The 27,600-nt window shown below is 43.3% G+C and overlaps 1 protein-coding gene across 3 annotated transcripts in view; it reads right to left on the bottom strand.

Moving 5' to 3' along the window:
* CPSF6 (cleavage and polyadenylation specific factor 6) overlaps positions 1–10,198 on the bottom strand; it is a 32,658-nt gene extending 22,460 nt beyond the window's left edge. For all 3 annotated transcript variants that reach the window (XM_049782752.1, XM_049782749.1, XM_049782750.1), the window contains exons 1-2: positions 10,086–10,198; positions 209–418 (exon numbers count right to left, since the gene is read on the bottom strand). In XM_049782752.1, the coding sequence (XP_049638709.1) occupies positions 209–418; positions 10,086–10,145 (270 nt within the window). In that variant the 5' untranslated portion in view covers positions 10,146–10,198. The remainder of the gene's footprint in view (positions 1–208; positions 419–10,085) is intronic.
* Positions 10,199–27,600: the final 17,402 nt, after the last annotated feature.

Genomic DNA, 27,600 nt, shown 5'->3' with positions numbered 1-27,600 from the left:
AAAAAAAAAAAAGAAAAACTGGAGAGGATATAGAGGACAGAGTGCTTGCCATGCAAAAAGCTGGCCCAGTTTTGATCCCTCACAGCCCACATGTTCCCTGAACAGTACCAGGAGTGTCCCTCCAACACCCACCCCACAAAAAACTCAAGAAAAGTATCGACTGACGAATCAATTCGAGATTTATTACAATGATTCCCACTTTACTTACCCATGTTAGATTTCCAATATATAATGCGATTCTCTTTCCAGTATATGTATAGACAACATTGGGTGCCGCTCCTTTACCCACATCGTCACCAACGGCGGGTGGGAGAGTATCCATGTAATCTCGGTCTTCTGGGGCATCTCCGTTATTTGCAGACGGGGAGATGACATCATCATACAAATCTATTTGATCGTGCCCACCATATTCAGCTTCCTGAGTTAGAGAAATAATGTTCTAGATCACACAGTACTCAGAATATCATTAAAAAAGATTGGAAAACAACAGAATTATAGAATACAATCCAAATAGTTCAAGAATTAATTTCACTTAAAAGCACTGGCAGAAGAGTCCATGTAAGTCTCACTTTAAGTAATGGATCTAGTCTTGCATGGGCCCACAAAGCAATTTCTATATAATGGATACTATTTTCCCAATAATAATGCTGATTAGTATTATAAAATAGAAAATGACAGAGGGTTAAAATAAAACTCTTTGGGTGTGAAATACTAAAACACAGCGAACATTAATGCAAACAGATGACCTCTAAGAAACCCACAATATGACAAAATCAAAAATTTCAATATAAACCTTTACTATTTAGCTGCAGAAAACTACAAATGCTGTTTTGCAAGTATTGAGAAACTTGTTTTCCACCATTGTGAAAGTTAAGGTTTTTTGTTTTGTTTTGGGTATTTTTTAGGAAGAAGCAGAATGAGAAGAGAGCTACAGGGAAGACATGAAGAAATGAAAGTATGTAAATTATTCAAGATGCTATGAAACATGAAAGGGAGAAACATAAAATGAGGCAATCTAAAGTATCTAGCAAAACAAAGGTTAATAAAGAATTAGTGCTAACCGGGGCTGGAGAGATAGCATGGAGGTAAGGCGTTTGCCTTTCATGCAAGAGGTCATCGGTTCGAATCCCAGCGTCCCATATGGTCCCCCGTGCCTGCCAGGAGCAATTTCTGAGCATGGAGCCAGGAGTAACCCTGAGCACTGCCGGGTGTGACCCAAAAACCACAAAAAAAAAAAAAAAAAAAAGAATTAGTGCTAACCTAACTGCACACAATAAGCAAGAGAAAAGCAAACAAAGATCTAGTAAGCAAAGTCTTGCCATTTAGAGTCACCAGCAGAAAAAAAAACTATCTAGTGGACGTGACCTGCATGCCTAAATGATAAGCAAAGAAGGAAGAGGAATAGATATGGGAGCAAGATAAAAATTAAAAAAGGGAGGGGGACTAAATTTGTAAATAAGCAAATTAAAAAATGAAAAGTAGATATTGGTGAATGCAACACTGTTGCCTGTGGTAACCATTACTGGGCCACAGACCAGATTAGCAGATATCAGAGGAAATCTATTTGGGGGTGGGGAGTGGGGTGGGGTGTCACACCCGGCAATGCTCTGGGGTTACTCCTGGCTTTGCACTTAGAAGTCGCTCCTGGAAGGCTCGAAGGACCATATGATATGCTGGGATTCGAAGTGGGGTCCGCCCAGTGTTGGCTGCACGCAAGGCAAATGCCTTGCCACTGTGCTATCACTCTGGCCCCCAGAGAAAAAATATTTTTAACTTCTTCCCTCTACCACAAAGTACCTAACTTGAATGTGTTCTACTTTCTTCTTACGAGATAAAATATTTGAAATAGGGGCCGGAGAGATAGCATGGAGTAGGGCATTTGCCTTGCATGGAAAAGGACGGTGGTTTGAATCCCGGCATCCCATACGGTCCCTGGAGCCTGCAAGGAGCAATTTCTGAGCTTAGAGCCTGGAGTGAACCCTTGAGCGCTGCCAGGCGTGACCCAAAACAAAACAAAACAAAACAAAACAAAAATATTTGAAATAAGGTAAAGGCAGCAATTACCATTACCATACAACACACTAGAGTTCAGACATATCCTTTCCCACTAATACAATTAAAGATGAATTGTTACAAACAGAATTAATAATTTATAGACTATTACATAATGACCCAAAGTATATTATTAAAATAGACCAAAATATTATTGGCTTTGAGAACATGGTGCTCTATTATTTTTATTATTATTATTATTATTATTATTATTATAACTTGATTTTGGACCACACCTTGTGGTGCTGAAGGCTTACTCTTAGCTCTGCACCAAGATGATATGTGCCAGGGACCGAATCCCACATCAACTGGATGCAAAGGCACTCTCCCTACCTGCTGTACTATCTCACTGACCCCTACCCATTACTTTATTATTAAAAAGCAAGAATAATGTTTTTAAAAAGAGAAAATTAGGGGGAAAACACCTTGAAGAAAAAATATCATTCATGCATAGTAAAAAGAACCTGAAATCTGTAAGACATTTTCTAATAATCTGCAGTTTGTTAGCCAATAAAATAGCAAGTTTTAATGGAGTAGGATGTCTTTAAGACATTTAGTAAGTGACACAAGATCTCAGTAAGTCAGAGAACAGGGTCATCTTTAGCACTGGCAGAAACTAAAACAAGACAATGAATAATGCCATAATTTTAATTTTATTTTGTTTGCACAGTAAAAGAAAATCATCTTTCAGACCTGCATATTTTTGTTAAAAAGTCACACGCTCAAATTGCAATGACAGTGAATATTAGAAGAGGAGGAGGCTGTTTTGTTAAGAAGTTTCAGTGTAGCTGAAGCTTCTGGTGGCATAGCTGCAGCAGTGGTTCTGTACACATAAGATATTAAAAAGTTTCCCCACAGGGGCACTGGGCACTTTAAACTCTCTTGCAATCCAGTTCAGTACATGAAGTAGAATTTACTATTACTCAAAGGGAGCTGTACTTCCAATTCACCTCAGCAGACTTATTATAAGCACAATATATGGTCTGAGGAAGAGTAAAAAAGAATGGAAGGGTTATTAACAGGACTATAAGTATTTCAACTTATACCTTCACAAAATACATGAACACATTATTGATTTTTATTAGCTGTAAATCTACAAAAATGTTCACATAAGTAGACAGCAATTTACATGCACAGTTACAGCTACACTAACCTGGTGAATCACAGTAACTTACTATTTTTGTCCGTCCAATGAAATCCTATGTTGTCACCAACCAACTTTCCATATTGATATGATTCTACCATATTGTCTTGGTAGTTGGACTGCTTCCAATTGGTTGACGTAGGATGCTAATTGAAACCATGGTCCTGGGGTTTGAGCTCCAAGTGGACTAGTTAGCTTCCTTCTGTTGCAAGCCACAGCCTGTGTACTTCTAGCCCCAACCATATGCATTTGAACTTGGTGAAAAAATATTGATGAATTTGAACACACCTGCTGCCTCTGCTAAGAAGGCAACCCCAACCACGTGCTCTTTTAGTACCAATGCTCTTCCTTTTCAGCTTCAGAATATCACAGCTACTCTCCATGTTAAAAAAAAAAAATACAGAACACATCCTAATTTGATCCCATTTTTAAAAGGTTTGGCAAAACATACATATTCTAAATTTAAGCAAAATAATACTACAGGTCTATTAAAAAGAGCTCTGAAAGGCTCCAAACACGCACTCCCTTTTATTTTGTAAAAAGAAAATAATGGCCAATCAACACAGTAAATTAGACCACATAAAAAAACTTTTCTTTCTTTTTTTTTTTTTTGGGGGGGGGGGTTTTGGGCCACACCCAGCGGTGCTCAGGGGTTACTCCTGGCTATCTGCTCAGAAATAGCTCCTGGCAGGCACGGGGGACCCTATGGGACACCGGGATTCGAACCAACCACCTTTTGGTCCTGGATCGGCTGCTTGCAAGGCAAACGCCGCTGTGCTATCTCTCCGGGCCCATAAAAAAACCTTTTCAATAATGACCCTTAGTACATGATAAGAAAAAAAACAAAAACATCAGTATTAGCCCTCTATTTGTAATGCCATCCAATCTTAACTGTATGCTTTTATTTATTTTGGGGTTTTTGGGGGGTCACAACCGGCAGCACTCAGGGATTACTCCTGACTCTGCACTCAGAAATTGCTCCTGGCAGGCATGGGAGACCATTATGGGATGCCATGATTCAAACCAGGGTCCGTGCTATGTTGGACAAAGGTAGGGTAAGGCAAACACCCTACCACTATGCTTTTTGCTCGAGCCCCAATTGTATGCTTGTAATAGTGTCTAGCTAGCTTTCAAGAGAACTGCACATTAAGATTCCAGAGGGCAAAAGCTCCTTGATTTTGTTTTTGAAAAAAATCCACTGAGTAATTTTTTCATCCTCTATCATTCAAAGTCACTACCGTCATTCTAAAGAAACATTTTCTCAAGACTATCCAAGTTGAAAGTCTAGATCAGTATTTTTCAACCATTTTTAGACCGTGGCCCCCTCCCAACCTATTTTTCTTCAGCCCCATCAATGCTAATGCTACAGGTTGAATCCTACATGCCCTGGGCCAATTACATGATTTCCACCTTTAGGGCGAAGGTTTAGAAGTGCTGTTTCCAGATGAACTACCAACAGCTATTGCCAAGTTAGAGGGAGAATAGCCAAAATTTACTGGTTTTCTCTTCCCCAATTTATCCTCTCCCTCCAGAGTCATCTAAAGACATTTCCCCCCATTCATCTCCTACAAAAAGCTAATATACAGATATAATATATACCATTGTTGGGATGACCAGGTTTAACTGTAGTATACTCTTGAATTTCCAAAATAGCTAATACTGCATTGGTGGTCCTATATGACAGCAGTACCATTCCTCCATTATACTACTACTAATTGCACAGCAGGGACCACTGTTCAGAGCCCTTATTTCCTATAAGCAGGGGGATCTTAACATTTACAAAATAGTGACCATGCAAAACTCAATCAATATGGCTTGAAAAAATACTTAAAATATTTGCAGTTTCTGTTTGTGTTTTGTTTTTTTTGCTTTTGGGCCCACACCTCGCAGCGCTCAGGAGTTACTCCTAGCTCTCAGCTCAGATATAGCTCTTGGCAGGCTCAGGGGACCATATGGGATGGGGACCGAACCTGGATCTGTCCAGGTTGGCAGCATGCAAGGCAAACACCCTACCACTGTGCTATCACTTCGGTCCCTGACTTTTTTAAATAGAGCCCAACAAATGGTGAGAAAGTCAACTTTTAAAAAATACAACATAGGGGCCGGCAACGTGGCCCTAGAGGTAAGGTGTGTGCCTTGCAAGCGCTAGTCAAGGAAGGACCGCAGTTTGATCCCCCCTCCAGATGGTCCCCCCAAGCCAGGGGCAATTGAGCATCGAACGGGTGTGGCCCAAAAAACAAAAAACAAACAAACAAAAAATACAACATAAAGCAAAAAGTGGATAAGCCACAGGCAACTAAGCAAAAGAGAAAAGTCACACTCTCCAAAACATTGCTACATAAGGTGGGGTTTTCTTTCTTTCTTTCTTTCTTTTTTTTTTTTTAGGTCAACCTCGGCAGCCTTCAGGGGTTACTCCTCCTGGCTCTACCCTCCTGGCAGGCTGAGGGAACCATATGGAGTGCTGGGATTGGATTTCAACCGCTATCCTTTTGCATGCAAGGCAAAAGTCTCCTACCTCCATGCTATCTCTCCAGCCTCTGCTATGTAAGTTTTTTAATCAACTCCTACCCACCTACTTTATTCTTTTTGTTTGTTTTTTGTTTTTGTGTCACACGCAGTGGCACTCAGGGGTTACTCCTGGCGGGCTCAGGGGACCATATGGGATGTTGGGATTTGAACCACTGTCTGTTCGAATCAGCTGTGTGCAAGGCAAATGCCTTACCACCATGCTATCTCTCCAGCCCCAACCTACCTTATTCTTAACCGTACATCCTTGTTCTAGGATTTTCAGTTAATAACGTCACCAGAGGGGAGCAGGTGGAGGAAAAAAAATAACTTCACCAGAAATTAATGCTTTACTGACAATTATCCAAGAAACATTATTTTCTAAAATTGGTTAGTAAACTGCCTTGAGTGGATACCTAATGACTATAAACATAATAACCAAGTAAATAAGGGTCATGTTGATTTATGAGTAAGTCTGTAAGTTCTAAAAATTATCCCACCTACCTACCTATATTTACATTTTGTTTGGATTTGTTTTTGTTTTTGGGCCACACCCGGCAGTGCTCAGGGGTTACTTCCTGGCTGTCTGCTCAGAAATAGCTCCTGGCAGGCACGGGGGACCATATGGGACACCGGGATTCAAACCAACCACCTTTGGTCCTGGATTGGCTGCTTGCAAGGCAAACACCGCTGTGCTATCTCTCAGGGCCCCTATATTTACATTTTAAAGCTGAGCCAAATATTATCTGCAATAACTATAAATTCTTCACTAACAGTTTTAAATTCCCAATAAGGAAAGTACAAGCTGCTTTAACGCCTGGTATATAAGCTTTCCTGAAATTAAAATAAAAATATTATTTCCTCTCCCCCACTACAAAAATTCACAAAGAGGGTCCGGAGCGGTAGCGCAGCAGTAGGGCACTTGCCTTGCACAAGGCTGACCCAGGTCGAACTGAGGTTCCATCCCTGGCATCCCATATAGTCCCCCAGCCAGGAGCGATTTCTGAGCGCACGGCCAGGAATAAGCCCTGAGCGTCACTGGGTGTGCTCCCCACAAAATTATTTTTCACAAGGAGTGTTATCGTTATCTACAGTACATGAGATGACAGTATCATAAACACGTAGGTATCTCTCCTCCCACTACAGTTGTCTTCTAAACTTTTTATTTCTCCTCTTATTAACACATACTCGAGAAATGTATATTGAATAATTTAAATTTTTTATTTAGTTTTGGTTAAAATTAAAAGTGCACAAATATTAAAAATTGGGTCATTTACTACATTTGAGTACAAATCCCAGTTCAAACTAAACTGATATACTTTGAAGATGAAAACAAACCCATCCCTTTAACTTCAAAATTCAAGTAATATGGTAGCTAGGAAGTTTATTTAAATTTGCCTTCCACTTAGATAACAGTTCTCAAGTTGGTAACATCCAAAGACCTCTGATTAAAAAACCTGAGCCCCGAGTACTCTATCCCTTCTCCACTTTATTCGCCTTAAATTCATCTGAAAGAAGGAAATCTCCCATAGTTACACTAATTTTTCCACACCCCCACCCAAAATTAAATTTCCTTTTCTTGAAAGACAGCCAAATGTCTTACATTTTCTAAAATGGTTATAGATTGTTTTACTTATACACAAAAAAATTCATATTTGGAATATACATGGGCTACACAAGAATTTCAAAACATACAAATGCAATTAAAACTGCAGTTCACACTGAACAAAGATTCTACCTTTTATCGCAATGTATAAGCTAAAATACGGCAAAACATTTATTTGAAGTCAAAATTTAAAAATAGCAAGCAGAAATAAGATCATCAGCTAATAAAATGAGAATAAATCAAACAGCAATAATTTTTTCTCAGACTCTGATAAAATTTGGGAAAATGGTTCAGCAATGAGAGTAATTAAAAAAAAAAACAGGATAAACTCTAAAAAGAAATGATGATCTTTTATGGCCATATTCTGTTCAGGAATTACTCTGGCAAACAGGTTCCAAAAGACAAAGATGCGCAAAATTGTAACAAAGTCTAGGTCTTCCATTAATCAATTCAAAATAGGTAAAGGTTATCGGTAAATCATCAAGATACAATACTACAGGCACAGGTCCATAAAAAAAGGGTATTTTTAAAAGAACCTCAAGCAATTCCTCACCAGCCACAATACTGTAATCTAGTCTCACCTCCTGCTCAGTTACCCCTAGTCATTGCACAAGGGAGGGTGGGATAAAGCAAGGAGCACTCTATCCAGCTAGCTCTAGAAATGAAAAATGCCAGCCCCAAATTAAGTATGCAAAAGTCTAAAATACTTCTATTAAAGATATTTAATCAAGTATGATTTCTGAGCTGTACCCCCCAAATCTTCCTTTGTTGTGGGGCCTTTGGAAAGGTACGGCAAATCTATTTTCTTCTAAGGAATAAGAATTAAAAAAATTGTCTTAGAACTCTTTACTGTTCCTTCACTGGCAGGTATAGTCCTAAACTTGGGAATGGAGTGTTACCCTTATCTGATAAATCAAAGGACAAGGAATTTCCTAGAGGTCCTGGGATGATGACAGAAGCATTAGAATGTGACAGTGTAGCTAGCACTCGAAGTACCCTGAAATTCACCATCAATTTACCCAACTCAGGTATCCTATTATCCCTCAAATATCACACAAAGAGAAAAGCGAGGAGGGAGAAACCAAAGTGATTAAAACGTCCTGCGTGGTCACCTTTTAAACACATCCAGGGATTTAACTGAGTCCTCAACTAGAAGCTCGAGGATTTTTGTGTCTTTTCTAATTATTTAAACGGGGGTGGGGGCGGGTAACAAAGAAAGTGATGAAGGCTTTAGAGCTTCCCCCTGGATTAAGAAAAATTAAGTTCGTTAAGTCAGAGGGAGAGAGAGAGAGATAGACACAGAATAGTCTCACTGATCTACGGGCTTTAAGAAAAATTAAGGCCATGACTGCAATAATCCCCAGAGACAACAATAGAGACGAGGGCTGGAAGGACCAGCTCGCCACAAAGAGTAGCGGTGCAGTTAGGGAAATAACTACCCGCACTAACAACTATCACGGCAATCTTAATGAGGGAGAGAAGTAGTAGAATCTGCCCATACAGGCAGGAGATTTTGGGGGGAAGAGGAGGAAGATTGGGGCGGGGGGGGGGGGCATTGGGGGCGGGCAGGTTGCCCTGGGAAAGGGGGTGGGGGGGTGTTCTGTGTATGGCTGAAACCCAACTACAACCATGCTCATAATCATGGTGCTCAAATAAAGATGTTATATATTAAAAAAAAAGAAATCAAGTTGGGCAAAATAGATCTTTCGTAGGGGAAGAAAAAAACAAAAAAGCGAGAATGTGTATGTGCGCGTGCGCGCCCACACACCACCACCACACACACACAAAACATAATAATACCAGTAGCAATGAATGAATGCAGCAGCAAGCTCCTAACATCAAGTGGTGGGCGAGAAAAATCGCCAATAAATAAATAAGTCAAAAGAAAAGAGGCCCGGAGAGAGAGCACAGAGGGCGTTTGCCTTGCAAGCAGCAGCCGATCCAGGACTACCCAAGGTGGTTGGGGTTCGAATCCCGGGGTCCCATAGGGTCCCCCCGTGCCTGCCAGGAGCTATTTCTGAGCAGGCAGCCAGGAGGAACCCCTGAGCACCGCCGGGTGGGACCCAAAGACCAAAAAAATAAAGAAAAGAAAAGGAAAGAAACTGAGATGCACCAGATCGGGGCACAACCAGCTGGGAGATTCTTCGGGGGTGAGTGGGTGGGTGGGTGGCTAGATGGCTGGAGGGGATCCGGCTAGGGCCCCGGGGGCATCCACGTCGCCCAGCATCAGCGCCCTGATGGCGGGGAAGGGGAAGGGGAAGGGGAAGGCTGCACCGCCGCTGCCCAGCGCGCTCCCCTCCCCGGCTCCCAACGGCCACGGTCCGCATTGCGGCTGCGCCTCGGGGCTGCGAAGCCTCCGGGGAGGGCGAGAGGGATGGAGGGATGGAGAGATGGAGGGCGGGCGGGAGCCGGCGCCTCGCATCCGTGGCCGGAGCCGGCGCGCGAGACGCAGGGCCCCCGGGCAGCGGCGCGGCGTGGCGTGGCTGGGCCGCGGGGAGCAGCGGCTCGCGCCCGGGCCAGGCCGCGCGCGGGACACAAAGGGCCGCGGGGCGCGGGGTCGGAGCCCGGGGCCCGGAGAGCGAGCGAGCGAGCGAGCGAGCGAGCGAGCGAGCCACCGCGCACGCGCCCGGCCGGCTCCGCGCGTCTCCCGCCCGGCCACACGCGGCCTAGCTGAGCGGGGCGCGCCCGGCCAACAATGGGGCGGCGCGGGGCGAGGCGAGGCGAGGCGAGGCGAGGCCCTTCCTTGGCCTTCCTTCCTTTTCCTTCCGCCTCGCGTACCTGGTTGAACTCCTCGCCCACATCGGCGTAAATGTCGATGTGGTCCACGCCGTCCGCCATCTTCCCTCGGCCCCGCCGGCCGCCGCCGCCGCCGCCGCCGCCGCTGCACGTCCCTCCCGCCGCCGCCGCAGCAGCAGCAGCCGCAGCAGCAGCAGCAGCAGCGGATCGGGCGGGGGCGGGGCTTGCGCGCGACGTCACGTCCGCTGGCGGCGGGGCGGGGCGGGGCTTCGGCGCCGCGTCACTTCCGGGCGCGAGAGCCCGCGGCGGCCCAAGGCGGAAGGAGGGGCGGAAGTCTGTGCTGTACGGAGCGGAGCGTGGTTCCCGGGTGGCGGAGGCGAAGCGGGCTCCGTCGCGAGGCGCCCGCGACGTGCCGTTCTCGAGGCGGGCCGAGTCTTTTCCCACCACCACCCCGGTACGCGCAGCTCCCGCCGGCGCGCGCCCGTTCTGCGGAGATGGAGACGGAGACAGACGGAGACGGGGGTTTTCGTCGACGCGCTCGCTCCGCTCCGGCGCTTCCGGGACGGGTGCGAGCGAGAGAAAAAGCGCGCTTCTCGGCCCACCGCGCGTGCGCGCCCGGCCGCCCGCCCGCGCGGAAACGGTGTTCTCGGATCGGAGCGCGGCTTCTCGCGAGAGTTCGCGGCGGCTCAGCTCCCGCGCCTCGGCCCCGCCCACTCGCCGGCCCGCTGCACCGGGCACCTTAGCTCTCACGCTCCTCGCGGCTGTGCATGGCCGCCTGCTGCGGCTTGCTCTCCATCCCAGCCGTCGTTTGCCTTGATTTGTTTTTTCTTTTCTTTTTTGGATGGAAACCCTACTGCAAACATGTTCATGGTCACGGTGTTTAAACAAAGACACTGCTCTGAGAAAAGAAATTAGGAAAAAGAAAAAATTAGGAATAGATCTTCATTTATTTTTTTTCTTCTTTTTCTTCTCCCTCTCTTTTTTTTTTCCCCCAGATTTTTCATTGTGCGATTTTGTTTTCCAGGAGTGACTGTCGTTCCTGTTTCCTTGCCATTTTTTTTGTTTTGTTTTGTTTTGTTTTTGCAAAGACTACCTCCCTCCCAATGACAGAAAGAAGCGTTTGCTTAGGGGGCTTATCTTTTTAGATTTACACACACACACACCTGTCCAAAATAATGGCAAGGCAACTGGAAAAGACACACACACAACTGGAAAAGACACACACACACAAAAGACACACAACTGGAAAAGATACACACAACTGGAAAAGACACACACACACACACACACACCCCGGTCCAAAATAATGACAAGGCAACTGGAAAAGACATCTTGTCGAGCCAATCGTTATTTTTTTTTTATTTTTACAGTGTCAAGAATTGAGGCCTATTATACTCTTAAAAGGAGTAACCCCGATAGAAAAGAGCTTTTGCCAGCAAGATTTTTTTTTATTATTCAAAAGTGTTTCCAGTTTTTAAGCCTTTTTCCCATTCTTTATCTCTTTTATCCCTTTAAAACCCTACCAAATCTATGTAATGAAATAAAACCATACCAAATTGTGTGTGTGTGTGTGTGTGTGTGTGTGTGGTATAGGAGGGGGTCACACACCCAGCAATGCACTAAGGAATTATTGCTGGCAGTGCACAAGGGTTCATATGGGATGCCGTGGATGAATCTTGGTGGGCTGCCTGCATGGCAAATATGTACCCTTCAACCCAAGAGTATCTTAAGGTAGAAAGTGTCCAGAAGGGCCCGGAGAGATAGCACAGCGGTATTTGCCTTGCAAGCAGCCGATCCGGGACCAAAGGTGGTTGGTTCGAATCCCGGTGTCCCATATGGTCCCCCGTGCCTGCCAGGAGCTGTTTCTGAGCAGACAGCCAGGAGTAACCCCTGAGCACTGCCGGGTGTGGCCCAAAAACCAAAAAAAAAAAAAAGAAAGTGTCCAGAAATCTTACAGTGAATGGTGAGCTCAGACTCCCATCTGTTTTGGATTTGATGTAGACAAGAGTTTCATCAGAGTCACAGAGGCCAATGTAATAAAAGACTTATAGTTAGACACTCTCCTGGTTCATTTTGGAATCTTTGAAATTGGGGCAATAATATTGACCTTACCAGGTTGAAGGTTGATCATTTAAGTGAGAAAATTGGCAAAAAATTAACATGCTTTCTCTACTACTGGAAGCTTGGAAATGTGTCTTCACTTACTTTCTGCCCCAGAACTTTTTAGTGAAAAAGCCACTCAGACTGGCAATGTGCTAGCCACTTATGTCCACACGAAAGGGTTCCCTTAATCTGCTAAAGAGACTGTGCAGGTATGGTTAAATTGGGATTTTTTTAAGATTAGGAAGAGTGCTCATTTCATAGTGGACCCCAAATAGTCACGGGTCCTTCTAGGGTGAAAGGAGACTTGACAATAAATGCAGTTTATGATCTGAAGCACACTTGAATCATTCAAGGGTTATGACTGCTAGTTTGAGATCTCAGCAGGAAGTACTATTTCTTAGAAGGTAGCTTCTGCTCCACTATTCCTTTTAAGAAATTTTTCTCTCAGACTTGGATTTTTCTCCCTTTTCACTGTATTTTTGGTTTTTATTTTAGTTCTGATGCTTGGGACTTTCTGGGCCTCTTGAATATATGGGTTGATTTTGAAAAATTCTCATCCATTAGTTTCTCTTCAGATATGAATTGTACTCCTTGACCCTACTTCTATAATTTTTACTAAATATATTTTATATCTCTACTATTTCTCCTCTTCCTAAATTTTTATCATTTGGGTGGGGCCAGAGAGATAGCAAAGCAGTAGGGTGTTTTTGCCTTGCACACAGCCAACCTGGGACCTGGGTTCAATTACTGCCAATCCATGTGGTCCCCTGAGCCTGCCAGGGGCGATTTCTGAGCACAGAGCCAGGAGTAACCTCTAAGTGCCACCAGATGTGGCCCATCCCACCCCCCATTTATTTTGTATCCTTTCCCCTCCTAAGTCATTTTGGAGAGATCCCCCTACAAATTCTTTCCTTTGTGGTATTAAATTACTGAGTTACTAGTTGCTTTGGGTATTTTTTTGTTTGTTTGTTTTAAATTTTAAGGGCTGGAGAGAATGTAGAGGGGGTTAAGGATTTGCCTTGCATGCAGCCAACCTGGTTAAATGCCCAGCATTACATGTGATACTCCATTTTTTGCCACGAGTGATCCCTGAGCACAAAACCAAGAGCAAACCCCAAGCATAGATGAGTATAAATTAAAAAACAAGGGCCCGGAGAGATAGCACAGCAGCGTTTGCCTTGCAAGCAGCCGATCCAGGACCAAAGGTGGTTGGTTCGAATCCCGGTGTCCCATATGGTCCCTTGTGCCTGCCAGGAGCTATTTCTGAGCAGACAGCCAGGAGTAACCCCTGAGCACCGCCGAGTGTGGCCCAAAAACCAAAAGGAAAAAAAAAATCAACAAAGAAAATTTAAAAATAATTTTAGAGGTCTAGGGAAGTGCCTCAGCTCTAAAGCAAATGGCGTGTCTGCATAAGACCAGGGTTCAATCCCCTGCATAAAAAGTAGTTCTTGAAAATGATTTTAAGTTCTAGAATTTCTCTGTGTCCTCTATGATTCTTTTAAAAACCCGTTGGGTTTCTTTTTTCTTTTTTAAACTTTATTGATTGATTGATTAGTTTTTGGGCCACACCCAGTGGTACTCAGGGATTACTCCTGGCTCTGCACTCAGAAATCGTCCCTGGCAGGCTGGGGGACCATATCGGATGCCAGGAATCAAACTGGGTTCCTCCCTGATGCAAGGCAAATGCCCTACTGCTGTGCTATCTCTCCCGCTCCTTTTGGGTTTCTGTCTGGATTTTGCTTTTGTTTTGACTTGTTTGGGGATTACACCTGGAGGTTTCTCAAGGCTACTCCCAGTTTTGCACTCAGGGGGTCACCCCTGGTGTTGCTTGGGGGACCATGTGGTGCTTCTGATGGATATCTAGCTTTCTCATGCAAAGTGTGTGCTTAGCCCATTAAAATACCTTTTCTGTCCCAGGCTTACTTCTACAGCATCTAATTCTTTGCTAAAATGTTCAGTCTTGGCTTTTATCTCTTTGCATATGCTAGGCATCATCGTTGTACTATCTGGGTCGTGGATGATGCTAATATTTGGAATAGCATTAGGTCTGTTGATGCTTTGTTCTAGTTATTTGTCAAATATTGTCATCAACATCATACTTGAAACACTTGAGAATTTACGTGAGACTCCTGTTGATTCTTTTTTCTAGAGAGGGTTTTCATTTTCTTTTGTCAATACTTCACAGTATCTATCCAAATGCTTGGAAACCTGGATGGATTTGATTTACTTAGTTCATCCTTATTCCTTAGGGTGTTGTTCTTCTCGGGGCCAGCCATGAATTAGGTTTCCCAGAGTTATCACCCTTGAGTGGTCCTAGACTCCATATTTTGTTAAAATACAACTCAACCTTTCAGTCGATTCTTTTTTTTTTTTTTTAGAGAAAATGTTATTTATTCAATATAAAAAAAAATAAAGAAAATGTAAGGCATAGTAGTCATGTCAATGTCTATCTTTTTTTTTTAATTTATTTAAACACCTTGATTACATACATGATTGTGTTTGGGTTTCAGTCGATTCTTTTAGATCAAAAATCTATGGGGCTGGAGTGGTAGCATAGCGGTAGGGCATTTGGCTTGCACGTGGCTGATTCAGGACAGACGCAGGTTCAATTCCCTGCATCCCAGATGGTACCCCAAGCCAGGAGCAATTTCTGAGCACAGAGCCAGGAGTAACTCTTGAGCCTGCTGGGTGTGGCCCCAAAACCAAAATAAATAAATAAATAAATAAATAAATAAATCTTCACCCCCACCTCACTCTCCAGTTAAAAATACTGAACCTACTCTTCTGTTTCTTTTTTTTTTTTGGTTTTTGGGCCACACCCTGTGACGCTCAGGGGTTACTCCTGGCTATGCGCTCAGAAGTTGCTCCTGGCTTCTTGGGGGACCATATGGGACGCCGGGGGATCGAACCGCGGTCCGTCCTAGGCTAGTGCAGGCAAGGCAGGCACCTTACCTCCAGCGCCACCGCCCGGCCCCTCTTCTGTTTCTTAACCAAGTAATTAATTAACCTTTAAATGTTGCCATGTGTCAAAAAATAATATATTTATACATTTTAAAGTAAAATACGTGATAACAATAGCAAACCCTTTCCCTCTCTGAGAAACATACTGTAGTAAACATACATACCCATATGTATTGTAAGATGTCTAGGGTGGGAGCTATTGCAAAGCAGAAGGACTTTTGCCTTGCACATGGCCAACCCGGGACAGACCCGGATTCAACCCCTGGCTTCCCATATGGTCCCCTGAGCCTGCCAGGAGCGTTTTCTGAGCACAGAGCCAATGAGTAACCCCTGAGCCACTGGGTGTGGTCCCAAAACAAAAACAAAAAGAAACAAAAAGATGTCTCCTCGTTAAACATCTTACAGTCATTAGTATATATACATACCAACAAGAGAAATTGGAGATTTTCTTGGTTCCTGGCCTAGCTTTACAATTAACTAGCCATGTAACCTTAGACAAGCTCTTCTACCACAAGTCATTGATGAAGAAGGTTCCACTAAGTTCTAAAATCTATTATTTAAATATGCATAGAGTTAAGCCTAGGTGTCTTGGGAGGATTTTGGCAATCGTGTGTTAAGTGTTGCAGAACTTCTTTCTAACTCACCTGCATTAGTTTCTATGATACCCTAACAAATTAGCAGAATTTAGTGACTTAAAACAATACAAATTTATTATCTTTGCTTTTGTTTTTATTTTTTGTTTTTGTTTTTGTTTTGGGGCCACACCCGGCGGCGCTCAGGGGTTACTCCTGCTATCTGCTCAGAAATAGCTCCTGGCAGGCTCGGGGGACCATATGGGACACCGGGATTCGAGCCAACCACCTTAGGTCCTGGATCGACTGCTTGCAAGGCAAACACCACTGTGCTATCTCTCCAGGCCCTATCTTTGCATTTTGGAGCTCAGAAATTCAAAATGCATCTCACTGAGCTAAAATCTATGGGTTAGGTAGGCTTCATTCCTTCTGGAAGTTTGAGAGGAGTTTTCTTGTGAAATAGAAGTTTGAGAGGAATTTTTAAGGGGCTGCACATATAACCTTGATTGTGAGCACAAATGCATAATTCAGTAATATGAACAATATAAAAATCAAAATATTTAGGAAGAATAACAAAGAGGCTGTAAGGGTCTCTGCACCTAACATTCTAAGGTTCTCTAGATATCAACTTCTTTATATAGGACTTTTTTTCCTTTTCTGTTTTTGGGGGGGTCACATTCGGCAGTGCTCAGGGGTTCAGTGCTCTGGCTCTATGCTCAGAAATTGCTCCTGGCAGCATGGGGAACCATATGGGATACCGGAAATCGAACCACAACCGGTCCATCCTGTGTTGTTCACGTGCAAGGTAAACGTCTTACCACTGTGCTATAGCTCTGGCCCCATTTTCTTTTTTTTTTTCCTGTATGCAACTATGGCAACCTCATTTTCAAAGTTCAAGTAGCCACCATTCAAGAAAATACCTGTCATTGTTCCAAAGATAAATTCAAAAGAGAAAGAAAAAGCAACTAATCTGCTCAATGTATGTAAAAGGGTAAGCCTAGTCCCAACAAGTCTGTCTAAAGCAGGTAAGATTGCAGAATAAAAACATGTCTTAAGTAGAGGACTGGAGAGAGCCAATAGATAGGGTGCTTGCCTTGCATGCAGCTAGCCAGGTTTTGATCCCTGGCACCCCATATGGTCCTCTGAGTACTGCCAGAAGTGATCCTCGAGTACAGAGCTGGAGTAAGTCATGTGTACTGGCAGGTATGGACCAGTCACCTGCACCCCATCAACATTAGAAACTATGCATATCCAATATGAGAAGTGTAGTGATAGCTTCTAGGAGCTCAGCTATTATTTAGAATTCTCTGGGAAGATATCACATCAGAAATGAACAAGAAATTGGACAGTAAGGATGATAAAGTTCGGGCCCGGAGAGATAGCACACTGGTGTTTGCCTTGCAAGCAGCCAATCCAGGACCAAAGGTGGTTGGTTCGGATCCCGGTGTCCCATATGGTCCTCCATGCCCTGCCAGGAGCTATTTCTGAGCAGACAGCCAGGAGTAACCCCTGACCACCGCCGAGTGTGACCCAAAAACCAAAAAAAAAAAAAAAAAAGGATAAAGTTCTGAAGAGCAAGTCTGAAGAGATAAAGGGAACCATGTTTGCTAATAACTCAGAGAGACAGAGAGAGAAAGATGATGGGGAAAATATGTTAATTATATGAAAGTATCAGTTGACAGTTATAACCATTTATTAGAGATAATACTGAACAAAATCTAGAAAATGAATGTTATTACAGATCTCTTGGTGTTACATCTGCTTGTAGGGCTCCCATTGGTTGAACACAACTGGAAATTAAGGGAAAGAGTGTTGATAAAGTTTATAAAGATTATTTACTGGAGCCAAGAATATGACAGAATAGTGTATAAAGTGGATAGGAAAGGGCAGAAAAGATTAAATGCTAGAACTTGGGAGACAGGACAAGGAAGGAAACAAAACAATGGTGGAGGGAAATTTACAATCAAAGGAAGAGGAAGAGCTGAAAGGTAATAAAAGCATTCTGCATTAAACCTTATTAACAATAGTACTGTAAACTTCAATATTAAAATTTACACAAGGGTCTCTCATGGAGGCAAGAGGGTGAGAAGGTAAAATGAAATGAAAGGGAAATGAAAGGGTTTGGTGCTGAAACATTGTATTCCAAAACCCAATCACAAATAACTTTGTAATTCAGGATGGCTTATTTTTTTATGGATAAAAAGAATAAAATAGCAGAAAAATAAAAATGAGAACATGTCATGATTAAAAAACATAATTTTTTTTTTGGTTTTTCTGGTCACACCTATTTGATGCTCAGGGGTTACTCCTGGCTAAGCGCTCATAAATTGCCCCTGGTTTGGGGGGGACCATATGGGACGCGGGGGGGGGGGGGTGTCAAATCTCGGCCCTTCCTTGGCTAGCGCTTGCAAGGCAGACACCTTACCTCTAGCGCCACCTTACTGGCCCCAAAAACATAATTAAAAAAAAAAAGTCTTTCATTCATCTTTTTGGAGAGCAGAGACTAAAGAGTTATTTAGAGGCTAAATTTTGTTGCAAACCATTCCTTGTTTTAAAATTCTAGTTGGGGGCCTGAAACGATAACAGCTGTAGGGCATTTCAGGAAGCACCCAGGTTCAATCCCCACCATCTCATATGGTTCCCCAAGCCTGCCAAGAGCGATTTCTGAGTGCAAAGCCCTGAACACCACTGGGTGTGGCCCATAAAACAAAACAAAACAAAAACCAACAAAAGTTTTTAAATTTTTTTTCTGTAGGTGGTACTATAGGTTTAGTGTTCTAATTCCCTTTTCTTACTATTGCCATGATGAAAAGAGGGAGAGTGATGAGAACATTAAAAAACACTGCTTTGGGGCCGGAGCATGGCATACCTGACCTGGTTTGATCCTCAGTGTCCCATATGGTCTTCCAAATGGTCATCCATGTGTCTGTTATCAGCTACCAGTTTCCCCAGTTAACCCAAAGTGCTCAACACCACCACTTCCAGTCTGAACAGAAAGATACTTTTCTTTTTCTTTTTTAATTTTCTTGGTTTTGGGGCCATGCTGCACTTCCCACTCAACATTTCGATTTTATTTTCCTCCAACTCCTCTTTTTTTGTTTAGTTTTGTTTTTGGGTCACACCCGGCAGTGCTCAGGGGTTACTCCTGGCTCTGTGCTCAGAAATGGCTCCTGACAGACTCGGGAAACCGTAAGGGATACCAGGGATCAAGCCTAGGTCAGCCACATGCAAGGCAACGCCCTACCCATTGTATTATTGATCCGATCCTAAGAGCAATGGGTTGGGTTTTTTGTTTTTTGTTTTTTTATAATGGGCCACACCTGTTGACACTCAGGGGTTACTCCTGGCTATGGCTCAGAAATTGCTCCTGGCTTGGGAGACCATATAGGACACTGGGGATCAAACCAAGTCAGGTATGCTGTGGCTCTGGCCCCAAAACAGTGTTTTTTTAATGTCCTCATCACTCTCCCTCTTTTCATCATGGCAATAGTAAGAAAAGGAAATTAGAACACTAAACCTATAGTACCACCTACAGAAAAAAAATGTTTAAGAAGCAACCCAACGCATAAACAGAAAAATGCAGTAGGCAATAGTTGTAAAATAAAATGGGTGAGGTTGAACAGATAATACAGTGGTAGGACACTTGTCTTCTACAAGATTGATCCTCATCTCTAATGGGCCCCTGAGTACTGCCAGAAATGATTCCTGAATGCCAAGCCAGGACTAGCCCTTGAGTACCATTGGGTGCAGCCCCAAAACAAAAATAAAGAAATAAAATAGAATGAAGCATGTGCACAAAGGTCTGGTCTGATGGTGTTGATCCTCACACAAATGGCAGTAAGTTCTTCACAGTAAATGAGATAATGCAGAGAAAGTGATGCCCTGAATTTAAAAACAGAAAAATTACATCAGTATAACTGAGTGAAGGCCTCTCCCAAATGAGGGAAAGGATTAATTTACCCTTAGGTAGAAAGATCTCACAGACTTTGCTTCCACACCGAAAATCCACTTCTCATCTTGACTGTCTGTGGAGGTAATCCCATCTAAGCACCACTGTCATTTCTCAAGTACTGACTTGTTCAGCTTACTTCCAGTTGAGAAAACCCGAGGGATGCTGGGTAGGGCTCATAGGTAAGCATCTTCCTTCCTTAGCAGTAATTTGCATCTGTGCTGTAGATGGTACAGGTAGATTGAATGTACTGCAAGTGGTGCTGTCTTTTCGATACCATGAACATATCCTAGAATCCTTGAGGGCCTTGGTAGAGACTGACAAGAGGCAAATCCTGTGTGAGAGAGAGAGAGACAGACAGACAGACAGACAGAGACACACAGAGAGAGACAGACAAGACACACACACACACACACACAGAGAGAGAGAGAGAGAGAGAGAGAGAGAGAGAGAGAGAGAGAGAGAGAGAGAGAGAGAGAGAGTTTTGTATTGCTCCTGGTTGCTTAGGGGACCATATTTTGGTAGGGTTAGAAATTGGGGCTCTAGCAATGCAAAGCACTTACATCAGCTCTTTGAGCTAGCTTGATAACCCAATATAATCACCCTTATTGGGGGTGGCACACCTGGTGGCACTCAGGGGTAAATTTCTGGCTCTACTCTCAGAAATCATTCCTGGCATGCTCAGGGGACCATATGGGATACTGAGGATCGAACCAGGATCTGTCCTGGGTCAGCTGCATGCAAGGTAGATACCCTATTGCTGAACTATTGCTCTGGCACCTTAATTGAATTAATTGTCATTTGCAGTACAAAATTTTCTTACTGATAAAGTCATCACAAAAATTAATCAACATTTTTAACCCAGTAAAGCCTAGTGCTGGTCATCTCAGTTTTATCATGGGCAGGTAATATTTGCATAGAAAAAAAAAACTTAGTATACTCCACTTAATGTATATTTCCTTGGTGTTCAGTGGATATTGCTTTTTTTTTTTTTTTTTTTTTGCAGATAGGAATATATCTTATAGCCTTTCTCTAATGGCTTTTAACCTCTAAAGATACCATAGCCTCTGCTCTTCAAAAATTCATGTTAGGCAATTTCACTTTTACAAAAGATCTACATCTACATAAGCAACTGATGATTGAAATCTGAGGACCAGAGAGACCATTCAAAAGGCTGTAACGCATGATTTGCACATAGAGGGCCAGTCTCTCTGATTCCTGACAGTGCATGCTTCCTAATACACTGCCAGAAACAACTCTGGAGCACCAGGCCTCCAGACACAACTGGGTATGGGTATGGGTTAGGGTTCTTTTTTGAGAAAAAAAGAAAACAGGAAGGAAGGAAGGAAGGAAGGAAGGAAGGAAGGAAGGAAGGAAGGAAGGAAGGAAGGAAGGAAGGAAGGAAGGAAGGAAGGAAGGAAGGAAGGAAGGAAGGAAGGAAGGAAGGAAGGAAGGAAGGAAGGAAGGAAGGAAGGAGAAAGAGAAGTAAGGGAGTGGAGGGAGGGAGGAAGGGAGGGACGGAGGGAGGGACGGAGGGAAGGAGCTCCGTAAAGGGGGGAGCATTTGATCTCAGCAAATACTGTCCTAACAAGCTAAGCCCCGTGTTTATGTCTCTGTATGTCTCTGGAGCTGAGAATTGCTGTGTCCTGCTTCAAACCCCGCTTCGAAAAGCTATGCATTGCAAAACGTGTTCATTGTAGCCATTCATCCAGACATCACCTCTGATTACAAAAGCAGCTTAAATTATTTGATATATTTTTGTTTTGCAGGTTAAAGATTTTTTTTAAATAAAGATACTATTTACGGTCGCGCTGGGGGGGGCATGAAAAATGTTTTCTTCTTCCCAAGGGGACATGACAGAAAATAATTGAGAAGCACTACTCAAGTGGTAGTATATTCTTTACGTTTGTTTTTGGGTCACATCCGGCAGTGTTCAGGATTTACTCCTGGCTCTGCATTCAGAAATTGCTCCTGGCTGGCTCAGGAAACCAAATGGGATGCTGGGATTCAAACCACCGTCTTTCCTGGATCTGCTGTGTGCAAGGCAAATGCCCTACCTCTGTGCTATTTCTTCCACCCCGAGGTAGCATATTCTGAGCAGTGAGAGATATCCTAAGCTCCTTCCCTGAGAATAATTGGTTGGGTCTGGGAAGGCTAATAATTTCTGAGCACGGAGCCAGGAATAACCCCTGCATGCCACCAGTTGTGGCCCCAACACAGAAATAAAACAAAAATAAAAGCTCAAGTTTTGGATGGTAGGAAAAGCTATCAGGCCATTGCTGGGTGATGAGAAGGTATAGATGGAATTCCAAAGTACATGTGGAACTTCTATGAAAGAAAGTGTTCCAGATAGTGAACTGCAGTGATTGAGTCTAAAATTTTCTGTGGTGGGGACCAAGGGTTAGCTCAATGACAAAAAAGCATCTGCCTTGCAAGTGTTAGTCCTAGAGTTTGATCCCTGGTTGAAAGTAGTCCTTGTGTCATCTGGGCCCCTCCAGCAACTCAACAGTGTTTGATCTGTGAGCAAAACAGCCAGGTGTTTGTGAGCATTACAACTAATGTAATGTAAATAACTCCATTGTAACTAATGTATATAGAGCACCAAATTCAAATCTAAATTAGGAGACTGATCCCTAGAAAGCAATATGTAGGAGCCAACACTCCTGAACAAGCACTACAACATGGTACCCGAGCACCCACACTGTGGTTCCCAGTCATCACATAAACAATATAGAGAAGATTCATGGGGAGGATCTGTTTCAAGCATGGCATCGATGCAGTTTTTCTTTTTAGAAGCACAGAGTCTAGTATTGTTCGAAGATGTAATGGACTCACCCAAGTGGACCGGAGGAGGCAAATTATCTTTTTAATAAGATCATTTTAAGACTGCCTTAAAACAGCAACAAAAGTATGGATGATTCTTCAAAGTGAGTATTACTTTGAGAAAAGGTTGCAGGAAGGATTGCAGATGGAGCTGAGCAGGAGAGTGAGTGAACCATATTGACGAAGGAGGACTTCAGTCTTCACCGTTGCATGGAATTCATGGGACTCTCCTTGCCCAAGTGCAATCACATGTGTGACACTGCATAACACTTGCATCATCATTAAGCAAAGAGTTCTCAGTGGCAGGTCATGTGAACAACGATTAAGGTTGTTCTAAATGATTTTCCTATAGACAAAGAGGGGTTCTCTTTTCCTTTTCACATTCCATTAAGGGGAAAAAAAAAGACAGCCATGAATTCAGTGTCAAGGAGGATCCTAATACTTTGGACAATGATCTGCCAGAGAAATTAGCTGAGGTCACCTATCTTTTTATTAGGTCAATGGAAGACATTGACAATGTACTGCAGTTTGTGAAAACTCCATAAAAGAACAGGTTTATTTCTCTTAAGTGCCTAGAACTTGGCATTTAGAGAAGCCAAGGAAATTTTGTTCAATTTTTTTTGTCTTTTGTTTTTGTTTGTTTGTTTTTCTTTTTGGGCCACACCCGATGACGCTCAGGGGTTACTCCTGGCTATGCGCTCAGAAATCGTTCCTATCTTGGGGGACCATATGGGACACCAGGGGATTGGACTGCAGTTCATCCTAGGTTAGTGCGTGCAAGGCAAACGCCCTACTGCCTGCGCCACCGCTCGGGTCCAGGAATTTTGTTAATTTTAAGGTATTTATGAACACTTGTGTTTCCAAGTCAAACAATGTACTTGAAATCTAGATTTTGAGATAATAGGATCAGTAACCATATTTACCAAGGTTACCTAGAGCAAGTTATCCCAAGTGAAGTAGGGTTGGGGGAGAGCCTGGAGAATGCAAAGATAGAGCCCTCTGCTGGCAAAGACTAGCAAAGGCACGAGTAGAAATTATCAAAGTCAGAAATGATGAAGAAGAGTGGAGCGATAGTATAGTAGGTGGATTGGGAGTTTGTACATGAAATAGTGTAGGAAAACTCGCAACCTCTGCTCTCCAGCCTCAAGCACCAGTGGCAAATATTCATTGTTCACCCAATAGTTCTGGGAACAGAACCCCCCCCCGCGGCTAAAAAAAAAATGCTACACACAACACCCAAAGCACAGATCCTAAGTATGTAGAGGTAGCATTATGAATTCTATATATGCATAGACTTTGTGTGATCAAGACACAGAACATTTCTAGAATTTGAAAAAAAAATTCCCTTTGGCTACTACCCCAACTGCACAAGGAAGCTGGTAATTCTGTCATCCTTGCTTAGCTGTGTTCACTCTTTGTTGGTTTGGGGCCACACCTGAAACCTGTGTCCAGGGCTACTCCATGACTGTCCTCAGGGATCACATCCTGAAGAAGCTATGGGGGGTCATATGTTGTACTGGGGATCAAGTAAGTTGCATGCAGGACAATTGCTTTAACCCTGTGCTGTCTTTCTTGTATGCATTCTTGAGCCTTGAGCCTTGTATTTGTGGAAACAGACAATATGTATTTTTTTAATTTTAGTTTTGTTTAGTTTTTGATTTTGGGTTGTTCCTGCTTATCCTCAGGGGCTACGTCTGGTTCAGCATGTGAGTTCTTCCCGGCAGTGCCCTGGGGACCATTCAGTGCTGGGAATTGAACCAGGCCTCCTGTATGCAAAGCATGTTCTCCTGCCCACTGAATTCTCTGGCATTCTTTTTAAATTTGGTTTTTAAAATCAAACGAACACAGTAAGAACCATCAGGTTGCTTATACAGTAGTTTATCTTTAAAGTAAAAGTTTGTGTGGGCTGGAGAGATAGATTGCCATGACTCAGCCAATCTGGGTTCAACAATTGCCATCCATAAGGTCCACGGAATTTTTCCAGGAGGAATTCCTGAGTGCAGAGCCAGAATAAGCCCTGAGTTCTGCAGGGTGTGCCCCCTCCCCCAAGCAAACAATTCTCTGCAGTATTTTATTTTGTGAATATATCGCTGTTTTTCTTTTTTCTTTTTCTTTTTTTTTACCACAATTTTTCTTTTCTTTGTTTCTTCTCTTTTCTTCAATGCTTTGGCTAATACACATCAAGTTGACAGGAAGATCAGTTTTTTTTTTTTTTGTTTGTTTATTTTGGTTTTTTTTTTTTTTTTTTTTTGGTTTTTGGGCCACACCCGGCGGTGCTCAGGGGATACTCCTGGCTGTCTGCTCAGAAATAGCTCCTGGCAGGCACGGGGGACCAGATGGGACACCGGGATTCGAACCAACCACCTTTGGTCCTGGATCGGCTGCTTGCAAGGCAAACGCCACTGTGCTATCTCTCCGGGCCCAGGAAGATCAGTTTTTGTCGTTGTTGGATACATCTGTCAATGCTGGGGGGATCCAGGGTTAGACCTGATGATAGATACTCAGAGCCCATGCAGTTCTGGGGACCAAACTCAGCCACACACCCTAAGCATTGTTCTTCCATTGAGCTCTTTTCCTCACTGTTGTGAGCATCCTCATGCAGGGCCTTTGTGGACATAACTGATCATTTCTCTTGGATAAATTCCTAGGACTAAAATAACTCACAGGGAGTTAGATACATTTAATGGTAGCAAAAGCTGTCAATTTGGTTCACAAAGTGGTCACACCATTTTGCTTTAGTATTGATGATATGTAAGAATCCAAGTTTTTTACATCCTAGACACCATTTGAAATTGTTGTTTTGTTTTGTTTTGGTTTTTGGGTCACACCCAACAGCGCTCAGGGGTTACTCCTGGCTCTATGCTCAGAAATCGCTCCTGGCAGGCTTGGGGGACCATATGGGATTCTGGGATTCGAACCACCAACCTTCTGCATGCAAGGCAAACGCCCTTACCTCCATGCTATCTCTCCGGCCCCTGTTGTTGTTGTTACTGTTGTTGTTTTTTAATTTTTTTAATTTTTAATTTTTAATTATGAGAACAATGATGCAAAGAGGACAAGGTAAAGTTACAGTGAAAGAACAATCGCCCATAAACAGAGTTCTCAGAAGAAATCCCCTTGCTGATGCCTAAATATTGAACTGACAGTCAAAAAAATTAAGAAAAATAAGGCAGAACCCATGTACAATTACTTTGACCACAAGTCCCCAGATTGTAGTACATTATAACACTTCTTAGCAGTACACAAAGCAACATAAAGCCATGAGATTTATGTGACTCCTTAACTTTGAAGGCATAGTATTTTTATATATTCATTGTTTTTTTATTTTAAACTTTATTGATTGATTACTTGATTGGTGGTTAGGCCACACCCAGGAGTGCTCAGGGGTTACTCCTGGCTCTGCACTCAGAAGTCGCTCCTGGCAGGCTCTCGGGACCATATATGATGCCAAGGATTGAACCCAGGTCATTTCTCGGTCATCTGCGTGCAAGGCAAATGCCCTACTGCTGTGCTATCGCTCCAGCCCCTCATGCCTGCTTTAAAAAAAGGGCAGTGTGACAAATGCAAAATTCGGAGTCTCATTTGAATGGGCTTTAACTCCTACTACTTCTTGCCAAGGGAAGTTGTTTATAATGGGCTCCTAGGTCCTTCACTTGTGCTCACACTGTATGATGGATGTCAATGCATCTCATTGTCAAACATTTATTTCTCGTCACTGTTGTCATTTTTCCCCCCCAGGAATCACATACTTGTTTGACTTGTTCAGAGACTTAACGATATTGTTTGCCTGTAATTGCCCATTTGTATTTTAAGGGGAGAGAGGACTTAGTACCACAGGAAGTTGGGGCTACTTCTGGCTCTGTGCTCAGGTGATCATATTCAGTGCCAGAGACTGAACTGGGCTCAGCATGTGTAAGGTAAGTTCTTAAACCCTGGACTAGCTCTCTGACCTGGAAGTTGCACATTTTCTTGTGGTATCAGAGAGATCACTTCACTAGCTTTTTGTAGCTTCCAGGATTTCACAATAGTGGTGCGGCTGAGTTGACGCTTGGAATAAGAGGTAGTGCTTGGGTCTAACCTCACAAGCTCTTACCTGCAAAATAGGTGCTTTACCAGAGTCTTTTAATCATCAACCTATCCAGAGGGGTAACTGTATGGTGTATAGTTCCCTCTGCATGTTATTAGAAACAGATCTTAGCTCACCGAATAAGCAATTCTACTAGATCCAGCATGTCTTACTCTAGTCAATAGTAGGCAGTAAGAGGCACAATGCATTTGCTTTGATTTAATTAAAACATTTTGGCGGGGGGTGGGGCGCAGAGATAGCACAGCGGTAGGGCGTTTGCTTTGCAAGCAGGACCAAAGGTGATTCGAATCCCGGCATCCCATATGGTCCCCGTGCCTGCCAGGAGCGATTTCTGAGCAGATAGCCTGGAGTAAACCCTGAGCACAGCCCGGTGTGGCCTAAAACAAACCCCCCCCCCCAAAAAAAAAAAACCCAAAACTTTTTTTGACTACATTCAGGAGGCCTCAGGATTCAATCTTGGCTCTGTGCTCAGGGATCATTTCTGGCTGGGCTCAGGTGCTGAGGATCAACCCAGTTGAGGTCAGCCCTGTTCAAGACAAACACCCTACCCACTGTCCTCATTCAGTTTCTTTCTTTCTTTTTTTTTTTTGGGGGGGGGGGCACACCCGGTGATGTTCAGGGGTTATTCCTGGCTATGCTCTAAGCATAGCTTACTGATTCAGAGATATGTAGCAAGCGATTTAAAGATATTAAGTAGTCAAGTGATGAAAAACGTAAAAGCTAACTCAGGAACTAAATTTACCATCAGATTTGAACTATGCGGCTTCAGTTTTAATCATTTTAAATACTATATGGCACATTTTTATTTTTTTGGGGGGGTTTTTGGGCCACACCCAGTAACGCTCAGGGGTTACTCCTGGCTATGTGCTCAGAAGTTGCTCCTGGCTTGGGGGACCATATGGGACACCGGGGGATCGAACCGTGGTCCGTCCAAGGCTAGCGCAGGCAAGGCAGGCACCTTACCTTTGGCGCCACCACCCGGCCCCCTATATGGCACATTTTAAAGCTAGATTGTACTGCAAGTGTGCACTGGTTCTGTTCTGACTGAAGGTTATTAATGGG

Source organism: Suncus etruscus, chromosome 11 (assembly GCF_024139225.1).
Source record: "Suncus etruscus isolate mSunEtr1 chromosome 11, mSunEtr1.pri.cur, whole genome shotgun sequence".
NCBI lineage: Eukaryota > Metazoa > Chordata > Mammalia > Eulipotyphla > Soricidae > Suncus > Suncus etruscus.
The sequence above is the reverse complement of the archived record's forward strand: the minus strand, read 5'-3'. Positions and strand labels throughout refer to the sequence as shown.